Source organism: Opisthocomus hoazin, chromosome 26 (assembly GCF_030867145.1).
Source record: "Opisthocomus hoazin isolate bOpiHoa1 chromosome 26, bOpiHoa1.hap1, whole genome shotgun sequence".
Classification (NCBI taxonomy): domain Eukaryota; kingdom Metazoa; phylum Chordata; class Aves; order Opisthocomiformes; family Opisthocomidae; genus Opisthocomus; species Opisthocomus hoazin.
The window spans coordinates 4,464,402-4,482,616 of NC_134439.1; the positions used below are offsets into that span (position 1 = coordinate 4,464,402).

The window sequence follows — 18,215 nt, forward strand, 5'->3', positions numbered from 1 at the left end:
AGGTGGGGTGCACTGGGAGCGGGCACTGACACTGGCCGTGGGGTCCCTGCAGGGGCCGTGGCCATCGGGGGCTGCTTCAGGGCTGGGCCAGAGGCCCCACGGCTTGGGGACCCCCCCACCCGTCTGACCCCCAGCCCAGGGTGGCAGCAGGGGGACAGCCACGTCCTCGGGCATGGCCACAGCGGGGGCTGGCTGCTGTCCCCCCCTCCGCCGCCCCCTGCTCCTCTTGTCCCCCATCCCCCTCTGTCCCCCTGTCCCGCTGTCCCTTCCATCCCACCCCTCACCCCGACGTGGGACCCTTCACCCACCCGGCCCCCCCTGTCCATCCGCCTGCTCCTCCAGTGTCCCCTCTGTCCCCCTGCCCGTCCCTCTGTCCGTCCCTTGCTGTACCTCTGCCTGTCCCTCTGTCCATCCTGCTGCCCACCCATCCTGTCGTCCTCCATCCTTGCACCCCAACAGCCCCCCCCACCTGCCCCCCTCTGTCCGTCTGTCCCCACAGCCATTCCTCTGTCCCCAAACCCTTCCCTCTGTCCCCACACTGTCCCTCTGTCCATCTGGGGGGCCGAGATGCTCTGGGGACAGCCACCGGACACCCGTGTCCCCAGCCCTGCCGGAAGCCCCCCCAGCCCAGGGTCAAACATTAACCAGGGCTGTGCGAGGGGCCCGGCGTCCCTGTCCCCCCCTCTTCGATGTCCCCTGTCGCCCCCTCGATGTTCCCTGTCCCCCCCCCGCCACGTGGCCACCTGGCCACAGGTGCTGCCTGGGAGGGTGACATCAGCTGGGGGACACGGGGGGGATATAAGGGCCAGCGCTGGGGTGACAGCGGTGTCACCGAGGAACTGGGGACCCGGTGGCAGTGCCCCCCCGTCTCGCCGTGTCCCCCTGTCTCGCCGCGTCCCTGGTGCCAGCGCTGGTGGCAGCCGGTGAGAGTGGCCGGGGCCTCGTCCCCGCGGGGGGACAGGGCTGGGTGGGGGGTGACAGCCCCTGAGCTGGGGGACAGGGGGGTGGGGGGGTGTGCAGAGGGCCGGCAAGCGCGGCGTGCTCCTAACGGGGTGGGCACACAGGTGTGAATGGGGGGGGGGCACGCGCGTGTGCAAGGCTCGCGTGTCCATACTGTGTGGTAGGGGTTGTGAAAGGGGGGGGTGGACACACGTGTGCAAGGCTGAGTGTGTACATCTGTGTGTAGGGTGTGAAATGGAGGGTGCATGTACGTGTGCGAGGCTGAGCGTGTACATCTGTGTGTCGGGGTGTGAAATGGAGGGTGCATGTACGTGTGCGAGGCTGAGTGTGTACATCTGTGTGTAGGGGTGTGAAATGGAGGGTGCATGTACGTGTGCGGAGGCTGAGCGTGGTACATCTGTGTGTCGGGGCGTGAAACGGGGGGTGCATGCGTGTGTGCAAGGCTGAAAGTGAACATCTGTGTGTAGGTGTGTGCGTGGGGCGTGCACGCACGTGTGCAAGGCTGAGTGTCCGCATCTGTGTGTTGGAGTGTGAAATGATGGGTGCACACACATGTGCAAGGCTGTGTACATCCATGTGTAGGGTGTGAATGGGGTGTGCACACACATGTGCAAGGCTGTGTATATCCGTGTGTTGGAGTGTGAATGGGGTGTGCACACACATGTGCAAGGCTGTAGTGTACATCCGTATGTAGGGGTGTGAAACAGGGGGGTGCACACACGAGTGCAAGGCTGAGCGTGCACATCTGTGTGTTGAGGTTAGAAATGGTGGGTGCACGTGCGTGTGCAAGGCTCTGTACATCTGTGTGTTGGGGTGTGACCTGGGTGTGCACACACACTCGTGTGCTCTGGGAACGGAGCTTTCCTGTACCCCCCCCAGGAACAGAGCGCACGTGTGCATGCGTGTGCACAGCCACACGTGTACACGCATGTGCAGGAGGGGGGGTCTGTGCGTGCGCCCGTGCACGCCGGGAGCAGAGACGGGCGCGTGCGAGTGTGCAAGGGGGGTGTGCCCGGCTGCGCGGCCGCGTGTGCCCCCCCACCAGCGGTGCGTGCCGGGCTGCGTGCGGAGCAGTGCGTGTGCTCACATGCGTGTGCGTGCGGCCCGTGCCCGCGGCGGAGCCTGAGGTGGCGGCGTGCGGCGCAGCCATGGCTCCCCGCTGGCCCTCCCCTGCTGCTGCTGCTGGGCCTGCGCCCTGGCCCTGCCGGCCACGCGCCCCGGCGCAGCCGCCCCCGCGCGCAGCCCACCTACCCCGGCGACCACGCGCCCGTCGAGGACCTGCTCCGCTTCTACCGCGACCTGCAGCAGTACCTGCGCGTGGTCACGCGGGCCCCGGTGAGCGGCGACGGCGGGGGGCACGGCGGCGGGACCCCTGCGGCACGCGGCCCCCGTCGCAACCCCGCGTGCTGCTGCCCATGCGCTCCCTGCTGCCACGCGCTCCCTGCTGCCACGCGCTCCCTGCTGCCATGCGCTCCCTGCTGCCACGCGCTCCCTGCTGTGACCCCTTCGCCCGCCGCAACCGGACCTTCGCTGCGACACGCTCCCCGCTGCAATGCACTCCCCGTCGCAGCACGCTCCCTCATTGCAACGCACTGCCCGTTGCAACGTGACCTGTTGCGATGCGCTCCCTGCTGCGACCCCTTCGCCTGCCGCAACCGGACCCTCATCGCGACGCACTCCCCGTCACAGCACGCTCCCCGTTGCAATGGGCTCCCTGTCGCAGCACGCTCCTTCGTTGCAGCACACTGCCTGCTGCAGCGTGATCTCCTGCTGCGACGGTCTCCCTGCTGCCATCCCTTTGCCTGCTGCAACCGGACCTTCGCTGCAACACGCTCCCTGTTGCAATGCACTCCCCACTGCAATGCACTCCCCGTTGCAGCACGCTCCCTCATTGCACCGCGCTGCCTGTTGCAACGTGATCTCCTGCTGCGACCTGCTCCCTGCTGCGATCCGTTTACTTGCTGCAACCAGACCTTCGTTGCAGCACGCTCCCCGTCCGCAGTGCACTGCTCGTTGCAATGCGCTCCCCATCGCAGCACGCTCCCCATTTGCAGCATGCTCCCCGCTGCAATGCATTCCCTGTTGCAGCACACTCCCTCGTTGCAACGCGCTGCCTGCTGCAGCGTGATCTCCTGCTGCGACGAGCTCCCTGCTGCAACCAGACCTTCATTGCAATACACTCCCCACTTGCAACGTGCTACCCGTTGCAGCACGCTCCCTCATTGCAACACGCTGCCTGTTGCAGTGTGATCTCCTGCTGCAACCTGCTCCCTGCTGCAATCCCTTTACCTGCTGCAACCGGACTTTCACCGCAGCACACTCCCTGTTGCAGTGCTCCCCGTTGCAGCACACTCCCTCGTTGCAATGCACTGCCCGTTGCAGCGTGATCTCTTGCTGCAACACACCCCCTGCTGCAATCCCTTTTGCCTGCTGCAACCAGACCTTCACTGCAGCATGCTTCCCGTTGCAACGGGCTCCCTGTTGCAATGCTCTCCCCCTTGCAGCACCACCCCCCGTTGCAGCACACCCCCGTCGCAATGCACTCCCCGCTGCAGCATGTTCCCTCATGGCAACGCGCTGCCAGTTGCAACGTGCTCCCTGCTGCAACGAGCCCCCCCGTCGCAGCCCCCCGTCACACCACGCCGTTGCAACCCGCTCAACCGCTGCAGCCGGCTCCCCGTCGCAACTCGGTTCCCGCAGCCACGCGCATCGCTGCCGCAGCCCGCTGCCGTCGCACGCTCTCCCCCACTGCCACGCGCTCCCCGTCGCGACGCGTTGTTCCCTCGCACCCCGTTCCCTCGCTGCACCCTGCGCTCGCTGCAGCCGGCTGCCCCGCTGCCCCCGCGCTCCCCATTGCGTGGGGCTGCACCCCCCCCCCCCCGTAACGTGCTCCCTCCTCGCAGGTACGGCAAGCGGTCGGGCGGTGGGTGCTGAGCGAGGAGCCCCTCGGCGCTGCGGGTGTGCTGAGCCCCAGGTGAGGGGGGTGGGGGGCTGCGCAGCGGCCGAGCTGGGGGCTGGGTGCTGGGTGAGCCCCCCCCGTGCCACCTGTACCTCAGTTTCCCCAACGGGCGCTGTCCTGGGTGGGGGCGGGGGAGTCCCGGGTAGGGGACACGGGGACTGGGGACCCCTCTGGGGGGGGCACGGCGGGGTGGCGGGGTGCTGACCCCCTCTCGTTGCAGGGACATCGCTGGGAGCCGAGCGGGGATGAGAAGCCTGGGGGGCTGCTGCACCCCCAGCACCCCCAGCACCCGCAGCACCCACAGCACCCACAGCACCCACAGCACCCCGGGCCGGGCTCGCCCCCCCCGACAATAAACCCCCCTGCAGCCACCCCCTGCCTCTGCCTGCTCGGGGGGGGTGGGGCGTCTGGGGGGTGCTGGGTCTGGGGACACTGGGGACACTGGGGACACTGGAACACTGGGGACACAGGGGACACTGGGGCACTGGGACTGAGGGTGCTGGGGGATACTGAGGGAGCTGGGGCTGCTGGCACTGGGGACACTGGGGACACTGGTGATACTGGGGCTGGGGGTGCTGGAGACACTGAGCACACTGGGGCCGCTGGCACTGGGGTCCCTGGGGGACACTGGGGACACTGGGGCTGGGGGTGCTGGGACACTGAGGGCACTGGGGCTACTGGCACTGGGGCCACTGGGGCACTGGGGATGCTGGCACTGGGGACACTGGGGACACGGGCTGGCAGTGCTGGGGACCCTGGGGACACTGGAGTTGGCTGTGCTGGGCACCTCGGAGGCACTGGGGTTGGAGACACTGGGAATACTGGTGACGAGGGCACTGGGAACACTGTGACGCCGGTACTGGGGACACTGGCGCTGGGACACTGCGTGGGTCCCCCGCGGGGGGGGTGTCAGTGCCCGCACTGGGGGTTTCCCCCCGCTGTGGGGCACGGTGTGGGGCTGGGGGGGGCACGGGGGCCTCGGGTGTCCCTGCACGTGCCCGTGGCACACCCGCAGCCACGCACACGCGTGTGCAAGCAGGGGCTGGGGTGCCTGAGCGTGAATGGCTGCCACTACGCCTGCGCGGCCACGCGTGTCGGTGTGGGTCACGCGTGTCCGTGCGGGTCACGCGTGTCCGAGCAGTGCCGAGATGCTGTCGGCCGCCGCCAGCTCCCACCACGGGTGGGTGTTCCCCGGGCCCGGCCTTGCACACGCGTGTGCAAGCACCCCCCCGGGCATGCGTGTGGGTGGGGTGGGGGGGATGTCGCTGGCGCGGGGCGTGCACACGCGTGTGCGAGGGGGCACACCCGGGCCCGGCGTCAGGCGTGTGCAAAGGGGGGGGGTGGCTGTGCGGGGGGGGCACCTGCCCGTGCGTGTGCGTGCGTGTGCAGGCGGGTGTGCACACTGGCGGGACGCGGTCCTTTAAATCCACCCCCCCCGCGGCGCCCCCCGCCCGCCCCCCTTGGCTGCCATGGCAACCGCGCGGCCCCGCGCCCCCCCCCGCCCCCTTAAAGGGGCCGAGGCCCCCCCCGTGCCCCCCCCTCCCCGAGCCGCGTGGCTGCGTGCGGGGGGCTCCCACGGGTGAGCACGCGCGGGGGGGGGGGGGGCGGGTGGTGCAGGGGGGGGGGGCGGGCACGCGGGGGTGCGCGCACGGGTGGGCATGGCCGGGGCGCGCGCCCATGGGTTCGCACGCGAGTGGGGGCGTGCTCGGGGGGCGGCTGTGCACTACGCGGGCACGCGCGGGGCCGCACGCGCGTGTGAGAACGCACAGGTAGGTGTTCCCCGGGGGGGGGGGGTGTCCCCAAGTCCGCGCGCGCGGGGATGTGGTCGCCCGCACGTGGTTGCCCCCGCGGGCGCGCACACGCGTGTGCAAGGCCGTGGGGGGGGGGGAGCCCCACGCGGGGCCGGGGGGGGGGGGCGCGGTACCCGGATCTGGGGGGGGCGGGGGGGGAGGCCCCGGCCCTGCGCCCGCAGCCATGAGCGGCCCCGGCGGTGGGACCCCGCCGCGCGCCCCCGCCGTCGCCCCCCTGGGCCCCCAAGGTAGGGGGGGGGGCACCGGGGGGGGGGACGACAGCGGGGGGGGGGGATGTCACGCAGGGGGTCTGGCGGTGTTTGGGGATTGGGGGGGGGATGGAGGCAGGGAGGTGGGGGATGGGGGGGGGTGTCTCTTGGGGCATGCCGTGACCCCCCAGATTTGGGGGGGGGGGCTGTCTGGATTGCAAACATCCCCCCCCGCCCCCCCCGGCTGCAGCGCGAGCATCCCCCGCCATTGCAGCGCAGCCTCGCGTGCAGCGCAGCCCCGGATCCATGGCCCCCCCACCCCCCCCCCCCGCCCCCCCACGTGACATGGCAGCCCCCCCACTTACATTGCAAACCTCCCACTTGCGTTGTACCCCCATAATTGCGCTGCAACCCCTCCCAATTGCATTGCCACCCCCCAGTTACATTGCAACCCTCCCAACTGGATTGCAGCCCCCCCCCCAGTTACACTGCAATCCCCCCAACTGCATTGCCACCCCCCCCAGTTGCACTGCACCCCCCCAGCTGTATTGCATCCCCCAGATTTGCCCTGCACCCCCCCGTTTGCATGGCACCCCCACCTTTGCCCCGGACCCCCCCCCCTGCTGCTGCATGTACCGGGTGTGGGGAATCCCCCCCGGGGGGGTTTTGGAGGATTCCCCCCCGAAGTGCTAGCTTTGGGCGGGGGGGGCTCTGAGCTCCCACCGCACGGTGGGGGGGTCGGGGGGGGGGGCAGCGGGTCCGTGTGCGGGTGAGCTCTGTGCGGGGAGCGGGGTGCTTCTGGGCTGGGGAAACTGAGGCACGGGGGGGGCTGTGGCGCTGGGCAGCCCGGGTTAGACCTTACCTCCCCCCCCCCCCGAGATTTCGGGGGGCTCCTGCCCACATGGGGCCTGCAACACCCCACGGCCCCCCGCCGGGGGGCACGTCTGTGTGTCCGTCCTGCTGTAGGATGAGGAGGGGGGGGGCCCTTCTCCCAGGGGACCCCCACCCCGCCCCCCCTATCCCATAGCAGGGGGGCCCTGGGGTGAGGGGGGCCGGATGGGGGGGGTGCATGGGCACCCCTGGCCACGTTTGACTTTCACCCACGTCGCTGCTCTCTCCTGCTCTGCCCCCCCCCATGTCCGTGTCGTGTCCCCCCCCCCCCCGTTTCCGTGTCCCCCCCGTGTCCCCCCCCAGCCATGCAGCAGGTCCTGGACAACCTGGTGGGGCTCCCCGGGACCCCGGGGGCCGCCGACCTTGACCTCATCTTCCTCCGCGGCATCATGGCCAGCCCCATCGTGCGGTCCCTGGCCAAGGTGTGGGGCGCGGGGGGCTCCGTGTGGGTGCGTGTGGGTGCGTGTGTGTGTCCAGGCCCTGCGTGTGGGTGCGTGTGGGTGCGTGTGTGTGTCCAGGCCTGTGTTGCATGGAGGAAGGCACACGTGTGTGGATGCGTGTGCATGTGTGTGTGTATCCGTGTGTGTGTGTATGCATGCAGGCACATGTGTGTGCATGCACACGCATGCCTGTGCTACATGGAGGAAGGCACACGTGTGTTAATGCATGTGCACATGCGTGTGTATCCGTGTATGTAGGTGTGTACATGTGTGTGGATGCATGCCTTGACGTGTGTGCATGCATAGACGTATACTTGCACGTGTGTGTGCATGCACACATGTGCCTGTGTTGTGGGAAGATGCATGTGCGTGCCAATGCACGTGTGTGTGTATCCATGCATGTGTATGTGTGTCGTGCATGGATGCATGCATGCACATATGTATGCATACATGGATGTGTACTTGCACGTGTGTGTGCACGTGGGGAGGTGGCCTGCAGGTTTACGTGTGTGTGTAATATATGTATATCTACACACATGTGCATGGGTGTGTATGCACAGATGTACGCTTGCACATGTGTGTGCATGCAGAGAGGTGTGTGCCACATGTTTGCACATACGTGTGTGTTCATGCGTGGAAGTGAGTGTGCACGCTTGCACGTGTGTGCGTGCACACACCCATGCGCCATGAGGCTGCCGTGTTTCAGCACGGGGGCAGGGGAGGCTGCTGGGTGGGTGGGTGTTCACGCGTGTGTGTTCACATGTGTGTGTTCACGTGTGTGCGTGCACGTGTGTCCCACCTGCGGGCCGTGCGCGTGGATGCCCCCACGTCCTGCCTCTGCACCAGCCCGCGCGTGTCTGCATTCGCACACACACACAGTTGTGCGAGGACACACGCGTGCCCCGGCTTGGCATGGTGATGTGCACACGCGTGTGCGTGCATGCACAAGCACATGTGCACACCCAGAAGGGCGGCTTTGCCCGTGTGTGTGCCCGCCGGGCGCTCTGCGTGTGCAAAGACCACGTGTGCGTGCTCACACGTGTGCGTGCGGTGTTCGCCCCCGCGTGTGCACGCCGGGCAGCACCATGCCCCCCCCGTGCGGGGAGCAGACGGCGGGGGTCCGGGTGGGCACCGTGGGGGTCCCTCACCCCCCCCATGCCCCCCAGGCCCACGAGCGGCTGGAGGAGACCAAGCTGGAGGCGGTGCGGGACAACAACGTGGCGCTGGTGCAGGAGATCCTGCGCGACCTGGGGCAGCTGGCGCGGCCGGACAGCGCGGCCGCCGAGCTCGCCCGCATCCTGCGCGAGCCCCACTTCCAGGTGGGCGTGCGCGGCCCCCACGCGTGCCACACGCGTGTGCGGGGTTGCGTGTCAGCCCTCCCCCTGACCCCCTGCCTTGCAGTCGCTGCTGGAGACCCACGACTCGGTGGCCTCCAAGAGTTACGAGACCCCCCCGGCCAGCCCCAGCCCGGAGCCCACCTTCAGCTGCCAGCCCGTGCCCCCCGACGCCGTGCGCATGGTGGGCATCCGCAAGGCGGCTGGCGAGAACCTGGTGAGCCCCAGCCCGGGGGGGCTGGGGGGGCTGGGGGCATTCGGGGGTGCTCGGGGCATTGCAGGGTGCTGGGGGGTTGGCGGGTGCTGGGGGCGTTGGGGTGTATGGGGCGTTGGGGGGTGCTGGGGCATTGCTGGGAGCATTGGGGGGTGCTGGGGGCGTTGGGGGGGCTGGGGGCATTGGGGGGAGCTGGGGGTGATTTGGGCTGCTGGGGCATTGCAGGGTATGGAGGTGTTGGGTGGTTTTATGGGGTGCTGGGGGCATCCCTGAGTGCTAGGGACACTGGGGACATTGCAGGGTGCTGGGGACATTGAGGGGGTTGCGGGGTGCTGGGGGCACTGGGGACGTTGTGGGGTGCTGGGGACATTGGGGGGTGCTGGGGGCATCACTGGGTGCTGGGGAGTTGCATGGTGCTGGGGACATTGGGGACATTGCGGGGTGCTGGGTGCATCACTGGGTGCTGGGGAGTTGCAGGGTGCTGGGGACATTGGGGACGTTGCACGGTGCTGGGGGCATCCCTGGGTGCTGGGGGCACTGGGGACGTTGCTGGCGTGACCGGAGGGTGCGGGGCGGGCGGCGTGGGACCCCGCGGAGGGGACGCGGGGCTGAGGGGGGCTGTGCCGCGCAGGGGGTGACGTTCCGGGTGGAGCGGGGGGAGCTGGTCATCGCCCGCATCCTGCACGGGGGGATGGTGGCACAGCAGGGGCTGCTGCACGTGGGCGACGTCATCCGGGAGGTGGACGGAGCGGCGCGGTGGGCAGCGACCCGCGGGCGCTGCAGGACACCCTGCGCCACGCCAGCGGCAGCGTCGTCCTCAAGATCCTGCCCAGCTACCAGGAGCCCCACCCGCCCCGGCAGGTACCGGCCCCCTGCACCCCACATCTGCACCCCACATCTGCACCCCGCGTCTGCATCCCGCGTCTGCACCCCACCCGGCACCCCGCATCTGCACCCCACCTGGCGCCCCGCGTCTGCACCCCGTGTCTGCGCCCCGCATCTGCACCCCACCACACCCTGCACCCCGCATCCACATCCCACCCTGCACCCCACGTCTGCACCCCACTCTCTGCCCCGTGTCTGCACCCCGCATCTGCACCTCGTGTCTGCATCCCACTCTGCACCCCAGCCTGCACCCCACATCTACATCCTGTGCTGCACCCCACCCTGCACCCCGCATCTGCACCTTGTGTCTGCGTCCCACCCTGCACCCCACATCTGCACCTTGTGTCTGCGTCCCACCACACCCTGCCCCCCCACATCCACATCCCACCCTGCACCCCACATCTGCACCCCACGTCTGCATCCCACTGCACCCTGCACCCCTGCATCCACGTTGCACCCTGCGCCCTGCGTCTGAATCCCACCCCACCCTGCACCCCACATTTACATCCCACCCTGCACCCCACCCTGCACCCCACACTGCACCCCACCCCTGCATCCCGCACCCAGCACCCTGCCTGCGGCCCCCCTCTTCCCTGGCCGGTGGGTCCCCCTGTCCTGCGTCCCCCCGCCCCGTGTCCCAGTGCCAGTGTTGTCCCCGTGCCACCCTGCCAACGTCCCCGTGCTCGTGTGTCCCACGTGTCCCCTGTCCCCTTGCCGTGGGCCTCGTCTCCCCGTGGGGCCACTGAGCCCCCCTGTCCCCTGTCCCCCCACCCATGGCTCTGCACGCGGCAGGGACTCGCCCCATACCCACGTGCCCCGTAGCTGGCAGGACCCCAGTGTCCCCCACTGTGCCCCCCAGCACTGGTGACAGCACCCAGCTGTCCCCATCCCCACGACAGCGATGCCTGGGTGGCAAAGGGTGCCCTGTCCCCCCCCCCCGTCCCCGTGCCAGCCCGGCGCCGTCACCCGCCATCACCCTGTCTCCCCGGGGACAAAGCAGCGCTGTCCCTGCGTCCCCTGGCACCGCGTGTCCTCGCGCCAGCCCGTCCCCGCGGCACCCTGCCGCAGCCAGCGCGGGGCGGGGGTCCCGCGTGCCGGCACACGCGTGTGCGGCGCGATGCCTGCGTGCCGCCATGTGTGCCGTGGCGGGGCGCGGTGGCCGCGGCGCTGGGCGCGTGCGTCTGCCTGTGTGTGGGCGTGGGGCTGTGCGTGGGGGCCGCCGTGGGGGCCCTGTGGGGCGCGGTGGCGGCTGCGGGTGCCGCCGCCGTGTGCGTGGGTGCCGCGTGTGCCTGGCTGCGGCGAGCGGGTGGGCGGGGAGCACACCTAGCGCGGTGCACGCGCGTGTGCGCGGGGGTATGGCTCCTGGGGAAACTGAGGCACGGGCTGGCAGCAGCCGAGCGGGGGACCCCAGCGTCCGGCCCCCCCCCCCGCGCTGACCCCCCCCTGTCCCCAGGTCTTCGTCAGGTGTCACTTCGACTACGACCCGGCCAGTGACAGCCTCATCCCCTGCAAGGAGGCCGGGCTCAAGTTCATGGCCGGTGACCTCCTGCAGATCGTCAACCAGGATGACCCCAACTGGTGGCAGGTCGGGGGGGGGACGGGGGGGACGGGGGGGGGGGGGGGTTGGCCGTTTGAGCCCCTCCTGGGGGGTCCCCCTGGAAGCTGGGGTCAGTGGGGGGTCAGGGGGATCCCTTGGAGCTGGGAGAGGGGGGGTGCTTGGGAACTGGGGAGGTCCCTGGAGATGAGGGGGGGGTCTCTGTGGGGCTGAGGGGGGTCCCTGGGAAATGGGGGGGGTGTCCCTTGGAGATGGGGAGGGGGGTCTCCGTGGGGCTGAGGGGGTCCCTGGGAAATGGGGGGGGGTGCTTGGAAATTGGGGAGGTCCCTGGGAAATGGGGGGGGTGTCCCTGGGAGATGGGGGGGGGGTCTCTGTGTGGCTGAGGGGGGTCCCTGGGAGATGGGGGGGGTGCTTGGGAACTGGGGAGGTCCCTGGGAAATGGGGGGGGTGTCCCTTGGAGATGGGGAGGGGGGTCTCCGTGGGGCTGAGGGGGTCCCTGGGAAATGGGGGGGGGGTGCTGGGAAATTGGGGAGGTCCCTGGGAGATGGGGAGGGGTCTCTGTGGGGCTGAGGGGGGTCCCTGGGGCTGGAGAGGTCCCTGGGAAATGGGGGGGTGCTTGGAAACTGGGGAGATGCCTGGGAGATGGGGGGGTGTCCCTGGGAGATGATGGGGGGGGGTCTCTGTGTGGCTGAGGGGGTCCCTGGGAAATGGGGGGGTGCTGGGAAATGGGGGGAGGTCCCTAGCCGATGGGGGGGGGGGGGGTCTCTGTGAAGCTGAGGGGGTCCCTGGGGCTGGAGAGGTTCCTGGGAGCTGGGGGGGTGCTTGGGAACTGGGGAGGTCCCTGGGAGCTGCGGGCTGTCCCTGGGAGATGGGGAGGGGTCTCTGGGAGATGGGGGGGGGGGGGTATCTGTGAGGCTGAGGGGATCCCTGGGAGCTGGGCGAGGGGTCCCTGGAAGATGGGGGTGGTCCCTGGAAACTGATGGGGGGTCCTGGGGAGCTGATGGGGGTCTGTGAGACTGGGGAGGGTCCCTGGGAGCTGGAGGGGGGTCCTTGGGAGCTGGGGGGGGTCCCTGGGAGGTGGGGAGGGTCGCTGGGAGCTGGGGGGGGTCCCTGGAGCTGGGGGGGTGTCCCTGGAGCTGCGGGGGGTCGCTGGGAGCTGAGGGGGGGGGTCCCTGGGATCGGGGGGGGGTCCCCACGCGTGGCGCTGCCCCCAGGCGTGCCACGTGGAGGGGGGGCAGCGCGGGGCTGGTGCCCAGCCAGCTGCTGGAGGAGAAGCGCAAGGCCTTCGTCAAGAGGGACGCGGAGGTGGCCCCCAGCGCCGGTACGGACCCCCCCCCCCCCGACGGTGGGGACACGGCCCGGGGGTCTGGGGACAGGCGGTCACCTCCCGAGGGGCAGCACGGCAGTGCCCTGCGCCCCGTGGCCATGTCCCCAACTACCAGGCTGATGTCCCCATCCTTCTGGCACTGTCACTGCAGCAGGTCCCCAACTCCCAGGGTGATGTCCCCATCCTTGTGGCACTACCCATGTGGCAGGTCCCCAGCTCCCAGGGTGACATCCCCATGCCCATGGCACTGTCCCTGCGGCAGGTCCCCAGCTCCCCAGGGTGATGTCCCCATCCTTGTGGCACTGCCCATGTGGTGGGTCCCCACCTCCCAGGGTGATGTCCCCATCCTTGTGGCACTGCCCATGTGGCAAGTCCCCAACTCCAAGGGTGATGTCCCTATGCCCATGGCACTGCCCGTGCGGCAGGTCGCAGCTCCCATGGCACTGTCCCCATGCCCATGGCACTGTCCCTGCAGCGGGTCCCCATCTCCCCAGGGTGATGTCCCCATCCTTGTGGCACTGCCCGTGTGGCAGATCCCCAACTCCCCAAGTGATGTCCCCATGCCCATGCCACTGCCCATGTAGCAGGTCCCCAACTCCTAGGGTGATGTCCCTATGCCCGTGGCACTGTCCCTGCAGCGGGTCCCAGGTCCCATGGCACTGTCCCCATGCCGTGGCGCAGTCCCCGTGCCACGGCACTGTCCCTGTCCCCGTCCCCAGCTCAGCCAGCCCCCGTGCCCTCGGCAGGGGCCCTGTGTGGCAGCCTCAGCGGGAAGAGGAAGAAGAGGATGATGTACCTGACGACGAAGAACGCCGGTGAGTGTCCCCTGCTGCCACCCCCCCAGGGAAGAGGCGACAGTCCCCAGGCCGTGCCCGTGACGGGCTGGTGGTGGCACCTCACGGGGCGAGGTGCCGAGGGGTCCGCGTGGCACCCACCTCGGGGTCCCGCCGTGGGTGACAGCCCCGTCCCTCGCCCAGAGTTCGACCGCCACGAGCTGCTGATCTACGAGGAGGTGGCCCGCATGCCGCCCTTCCGCCGGAAAACGCTGGTGCTGATCGGCGCCCAGGGCGTGGGGCGCCGCAGCCTCAAGAACAAGCTCCTCATGGCCGACCAGGCCCGCTACGGCACCACCGTCCCCTGTGAGTGGCCCCGGGGCCCCGCGGCGGCGCTGGCCATGCCAGCGTCGCTGTCCCTGCCAGCATCCCTGTCCCTGTGAGTGTCCCTGTCCCTGTGAGTGTCCCTGTCCCCTGCCAGCATCCCTGACCCCGTGAGCGTCACCATCCCTCACCAGCATCCCTGTCCCCTGCCAGCATCCCTGTCCCCTGTGAGCATCCCTGTCCCCTGCCAGCATCCCTGTCCCTGTGAGCATCCCTGTCCCCTGCCAGCATCCCTGACCCCGTGAGCGTCACCATCCCTCACCAGCATCCCTGTCTCCTGGCAGTATTGCTGTCCCCTCTGAGCATCCCTGTCCCCTGCCAGCATCCCTGTCCCACCAGCATCCCTGTCCCCTGCCAGCATCCCTGTCCCCTGTGAGCATCACTGTCCCTGCCAGCATCCCTGACCCCGTGAGCGTCACCATCCCTCACCAGCATCCCTGTCCCCTGGCAGTATCGCTGTCCCCTGCCAGCATCCCTGTCCCCTGCCAGCATCCCTGTCCCTGTGAGCATCACTGTCCCCTGCCAGCATCCCTGACCCCGTGAGCGTCACCATCCGTCACCAGCATCCCTGTCCCCTGGCAGTATCGCTGTCCCCTCTGAGCATCCCTGTCCCCTGCCAGCATCCCTGTCCCCTGCCAGCGTCCCTGTCCCACCAGCATCACTGTCTGCTCTGAGCATCATTGTCCCCTCTGCGTATCCCTGTCCCCAGCAGCGTCCATCCCCTGCTAACAGCACTGTCCCCTGCGAGCATCTGTGTCCCCCTGCCAGCATCCCTGTCCCCCCCCAGCATCCCTGTCCCCCCCAGCATCCCTATCCCCTGCGAGCGTCCCTGTCCCCCACCAGTATCCCTGTCCCCTGTGAGCGTCCGTCCCCCACCAGCACCCCTGTCCCCACCAGCACCCCTGTCCCCACCAGCACCCCTGTCCCCCATGAGCACCCCTGTCCCCCCCAGCACCCCTGTCCCCCCCCAGCACCCCTGTCCCCGGCACAGCCCGACCCACCTGGCACCCGGGGAGCGCTGCCCTGTGCGGCCGCAGCCCCGTGGCCGATCCCCGCGGGCCGTGGGTGCCCCCCGGGGTGGGACCCGCGGGCCGGGGTGGGTGGCACTCAGGCGGGCCACCCCGCGGGGCAGACACGTCGCGGAAGCCGAAGGAGAGCGAGAAGGACGGGCAGGGGTACCGCTTCGTGTCGCGGGGGGAGATGGAGGCCGACATCAAGGCGGGCCGGTACCTGGAGCACGGCGAGTACGAGGGCAACCTCTACGGCACCAAGATCGACTCCATCCGCGCCGTGGTGGAGACCGGCAAGATGTGCATCCTGGACGTCAACCCCCAGGTAGGGGACCTGGCGGGGGGACACGCACCGAGGGGTGGCTGGGAGGAGGCTCAGCTCCATCCCCTCCCTGCCCAGGCAGTGAAGGTGCTGAGAACGGCCGAATTCGTGCCGTACGTGGTCTTCATCGAAGCCCCCGCTCCCGAGACGCTGCGGGCCATGAACCGGGCGGCTCTGGAGAGCGGCGTGGCCACCAAGCAGCTCACGGTGGGTCCCGGGGGGTGGGGGCCGGGGCCGGCGGGGGAAGCGATGGGGAAACTGAGGCAGGGTCTGCGGGGGCAGGAGGCCGACGCCAGGCGGACGGCGGAGGAGAGCGGCCGGATCCAGCGCGGCTACGGCCACTACTTCGACCTCAGCCTGACCAACGACGACCTGGAGCGCACCTTCGGGCGGCTGCGCGAGGCCATGGAGCGCCTGCGCGCCCAGCCCCAGTGGGTGCCTGTCAGCTGGGTCTACTAGAGACCCCCCCCCAGGTAGGGGGGGGTCCCCAGCACCCTCAGCCCCCCCCCCCCGAACCCGGCCGGAGGGGCTGCGGGGGGAGGAGGGCGGTTGTGGCTCCTCGTTGTCTCGCCCACTGGTGTGATGAGCTCGCCGTGCTCAGCACCGGTGTGGGGGGGGGTGGCTCGTGGCAGAGCCCCCCCCCCCCTCCAGCCGAGCCTTGCCCCCCCCTCCCTCCTACCCAGCCCCAGATTTATTGGGGGGGGGGTTGGAAGAAGCAGCCGGTGGGGTCCCATGGGGGGGACAGCCCCCCCTACCGTGCCCAGCACCCACACAGCTATTCACTGCCAAAACCTCCTGCCCCCCCCCCCCGGTTTATCCCGGGGGCTGTGCCCCCCCCCCACCCCCAGGCGGGGTTGCTGCAGGGGGGTGGGGGGAGGATGGGGGGCTCTGCCAGCGCCATGGGGCTCCAGCCCCTCATAGCCCCGTGCCTCAGTTTCCCCACGGGGAAGCCTACCCTGTCCCAGGGCAGCGCGTGGGTTGGGACCCCCAGGGTTGGGGTGGGGGGGGGTGGGATGGGGGGGGTCACACCCACCTGGAGCCCCCCAAGCTGCCATGGACCCAGGCGTCCTGGCTTACCCCACCCCCGGCCGCAATGCCCCCCCCCCCCCCCCCGGACCCCCTTTCACCCTCACTGGGGTGGGGGTCCCTCTCCGTCCCTTGTGCCCCCCCATCACCCCTTACCAGGTAGCAATAACCCCCCCCCCCCCCGAGGACCCCTGCCCGCATGGGTTCGGCCCTGTAATTAACCCTTAATTAATCCTGTAATTAACCCGGGGGGGGAAGTGGGGGGGGGGGCTCGCTGGCACCCTGCCGGGGGTGTCTCGGAGGGGGGCGAGGGGGGGCTGCCATGGGGTGACCCCGAGGGACAGGGACACGGAGAGCACACGACACACACGTGCAGGTGTGTGCACACGCGTGTGCCCGCGTGCTGGCAGGGAGTGTGTTCCCCCTCCCCCTCCCCATCCAGGAGCCCCCCACCCCCGCCGCGCCCCCCCCCCCCCCCCCCCATCCCCATCCCCAAGTTTGCTCCTTTTTGGTACTTTGCTGTGAATTTATTATTAAAGAGAAAAGAGAGAAAAGCGGGCGAGTTCGGTGGGGCTGGGGCACCCCGGGGGGGGGGGGGACGTGGTGCCACCCGTGTCACCCATGACACCCGTGTCACCTCTGTCCCACCCTGCCCCCCTCCCACCCGCTGCTGGTGGGGTTTTCTCTGGATTTCGATGTTTTGCCCCAGTTTGGTGCCTGGGGGGTGTTTGTGGGGCTGGGGGGGGTGGGTTTGCACGCGTGTGCGTGTGTCTGTGCACGCGTGTGCACGCGTGTCTGTGCACGAGCGTGTGCGCACACGCCTGGCTACGTTGGGGTTTGGTGGTTGGGGGTGCTGGGGGTGGTGGGTGGGGTTTGGGTGCTGGGGGGTCGGGGGGGGGTGGTGGGTGTGCACGCGCGTGTGTGTGCACGCGTGACGTTGCACGCCCAGGCCCTTCCCGGGTGCTGCCGGGAGGGGTCAGCAGAGCTGCGGGCACCGCGGCCGGGGGTGCGGGGGGGGGGGGGGTTGGGGGGGTGCATGTGTGTTTGCACGGGGGGGGGGGGTGAGTGTGCCCGCGGTGTGTGCACAGACACGTGTGTGTGTGTGTGTGCATGGGGGTCTGTGCAGTTTGCACACGCGTGTGTAGGCGTGCGTGTGCTTCCTCGCACGCGTGCAGGCGTTTGCACAGCTCCAGGCGTGCACGCCCGTGGTGGGGGTGCAGCACCCAACACGCCAGCTGGTGCCACCCACCCCGCCACCTCATGCACACGCGTGTGTGACACCCACACGCGTGCTCACACACACGCTGCCGCCCCGGGGCCTGGCCCGTGTCCTGGCTGTGCCACCAAGGAGTTGGAGGGGGGAGGGCCATGCCCACCCCGGCACCCCGTGCTTCCTGGGGTGCACGTGGCCGTAGGGTGCCGCAGCCATAAGCTCCTGCGGCTATAAGCTGCGGGGGCTTTAAGCTGCGGGGGCTGTAGGGTGCTGCAGCTGCAGGGCGGCGTGGCTGTGATCTCGGGCTATAAGGTGCCGGGGCTATAAGGTGCGGGGGCTATAAGGTGCCAGGGCTATAAGGTGCCAGGGCTATACGGTGCCAGGGCTATAAGGTGCTGGGGCTATAAGGTGCTGGGGCTGTATGATGCTGGGGCTATAAGGTGCTGGGGCTATAAGGTGCTAGGGCTATATGGTGCTGGGGCTGTAAGGTGCTGGGGCTGTATAGTGCTGGGGCTATAAGGTGCTGGGGCTATAAGGTGCCAGGGCTATAAGCTGCCAGGGCTATATGGTGCTGGCTGGGGCTAGACGGTGCTGGGGCCGTACGGTGCCAGGGCTATAAGCTGCTGGGGCTATACTGTGCTGGCTGGGGCAATAAGCTGCCAGGGCTATACGGTGCTGGGGCTATACAGTACTGGGGCTATAAGCTGCTGGGGCTATATGGTGCTGGGGCTATAAGCTGTGAGAGCTATACGGTGCTGGTGCTATATGGTACTGGGTCTATAAGCTGCCAGGGCTATATGGTGCCAGGGCTATAAACTGTGGAGGCTATAAGGTGCTGGGGCTGTACGGTGCTGGGGCTGTACAGTGCTGGGGCTATAAACTGCTGGGTCTATATGATGCTGGGGCTATATGGTCCCAGGGCT

The 18,215-nt window shown here is 69.2% G+C and overlaps 1 protein-coding gene across 1 annotated transcript; it reads left to right on the forward strand.

The window, feature by feature from the left end:
- The first annotated feature begins 5,867 nt into the window (after positions 1 to 5,867).
- Positions 5,868 to 15,598, forward strand: MPP2 (MAGUK p55 scaffold protein 2). Its single transcript, XM_075443684.1, is given in 14 exon segments — positions 5,868 to 5,957; positions 7,113 to 7,231; positions 8,416 to 8,568; positions 8,651 to 8,800; positions 9,429 to 9,548; positions 9,551 to 9,658; positions 11,136 to 11,267; positions 12,452 to 12,466; positions 12,468 to 12,558; positions 13,311 to 13,379; positions 13,542 to 13,703; positions 14,854 to 15,056; positions 15,132 to 15,260; positions 15,336 to 15,598. Coding segments are annotated over 14 exon segments (1,692 nt in total). The 5' UTR covers positions 5,868 to 5,893; the 3' UTR covers positions 15,513 to 15,598.
- Positions 15,599 to 18,215: the final 2,617 nt, after the last annotated feature.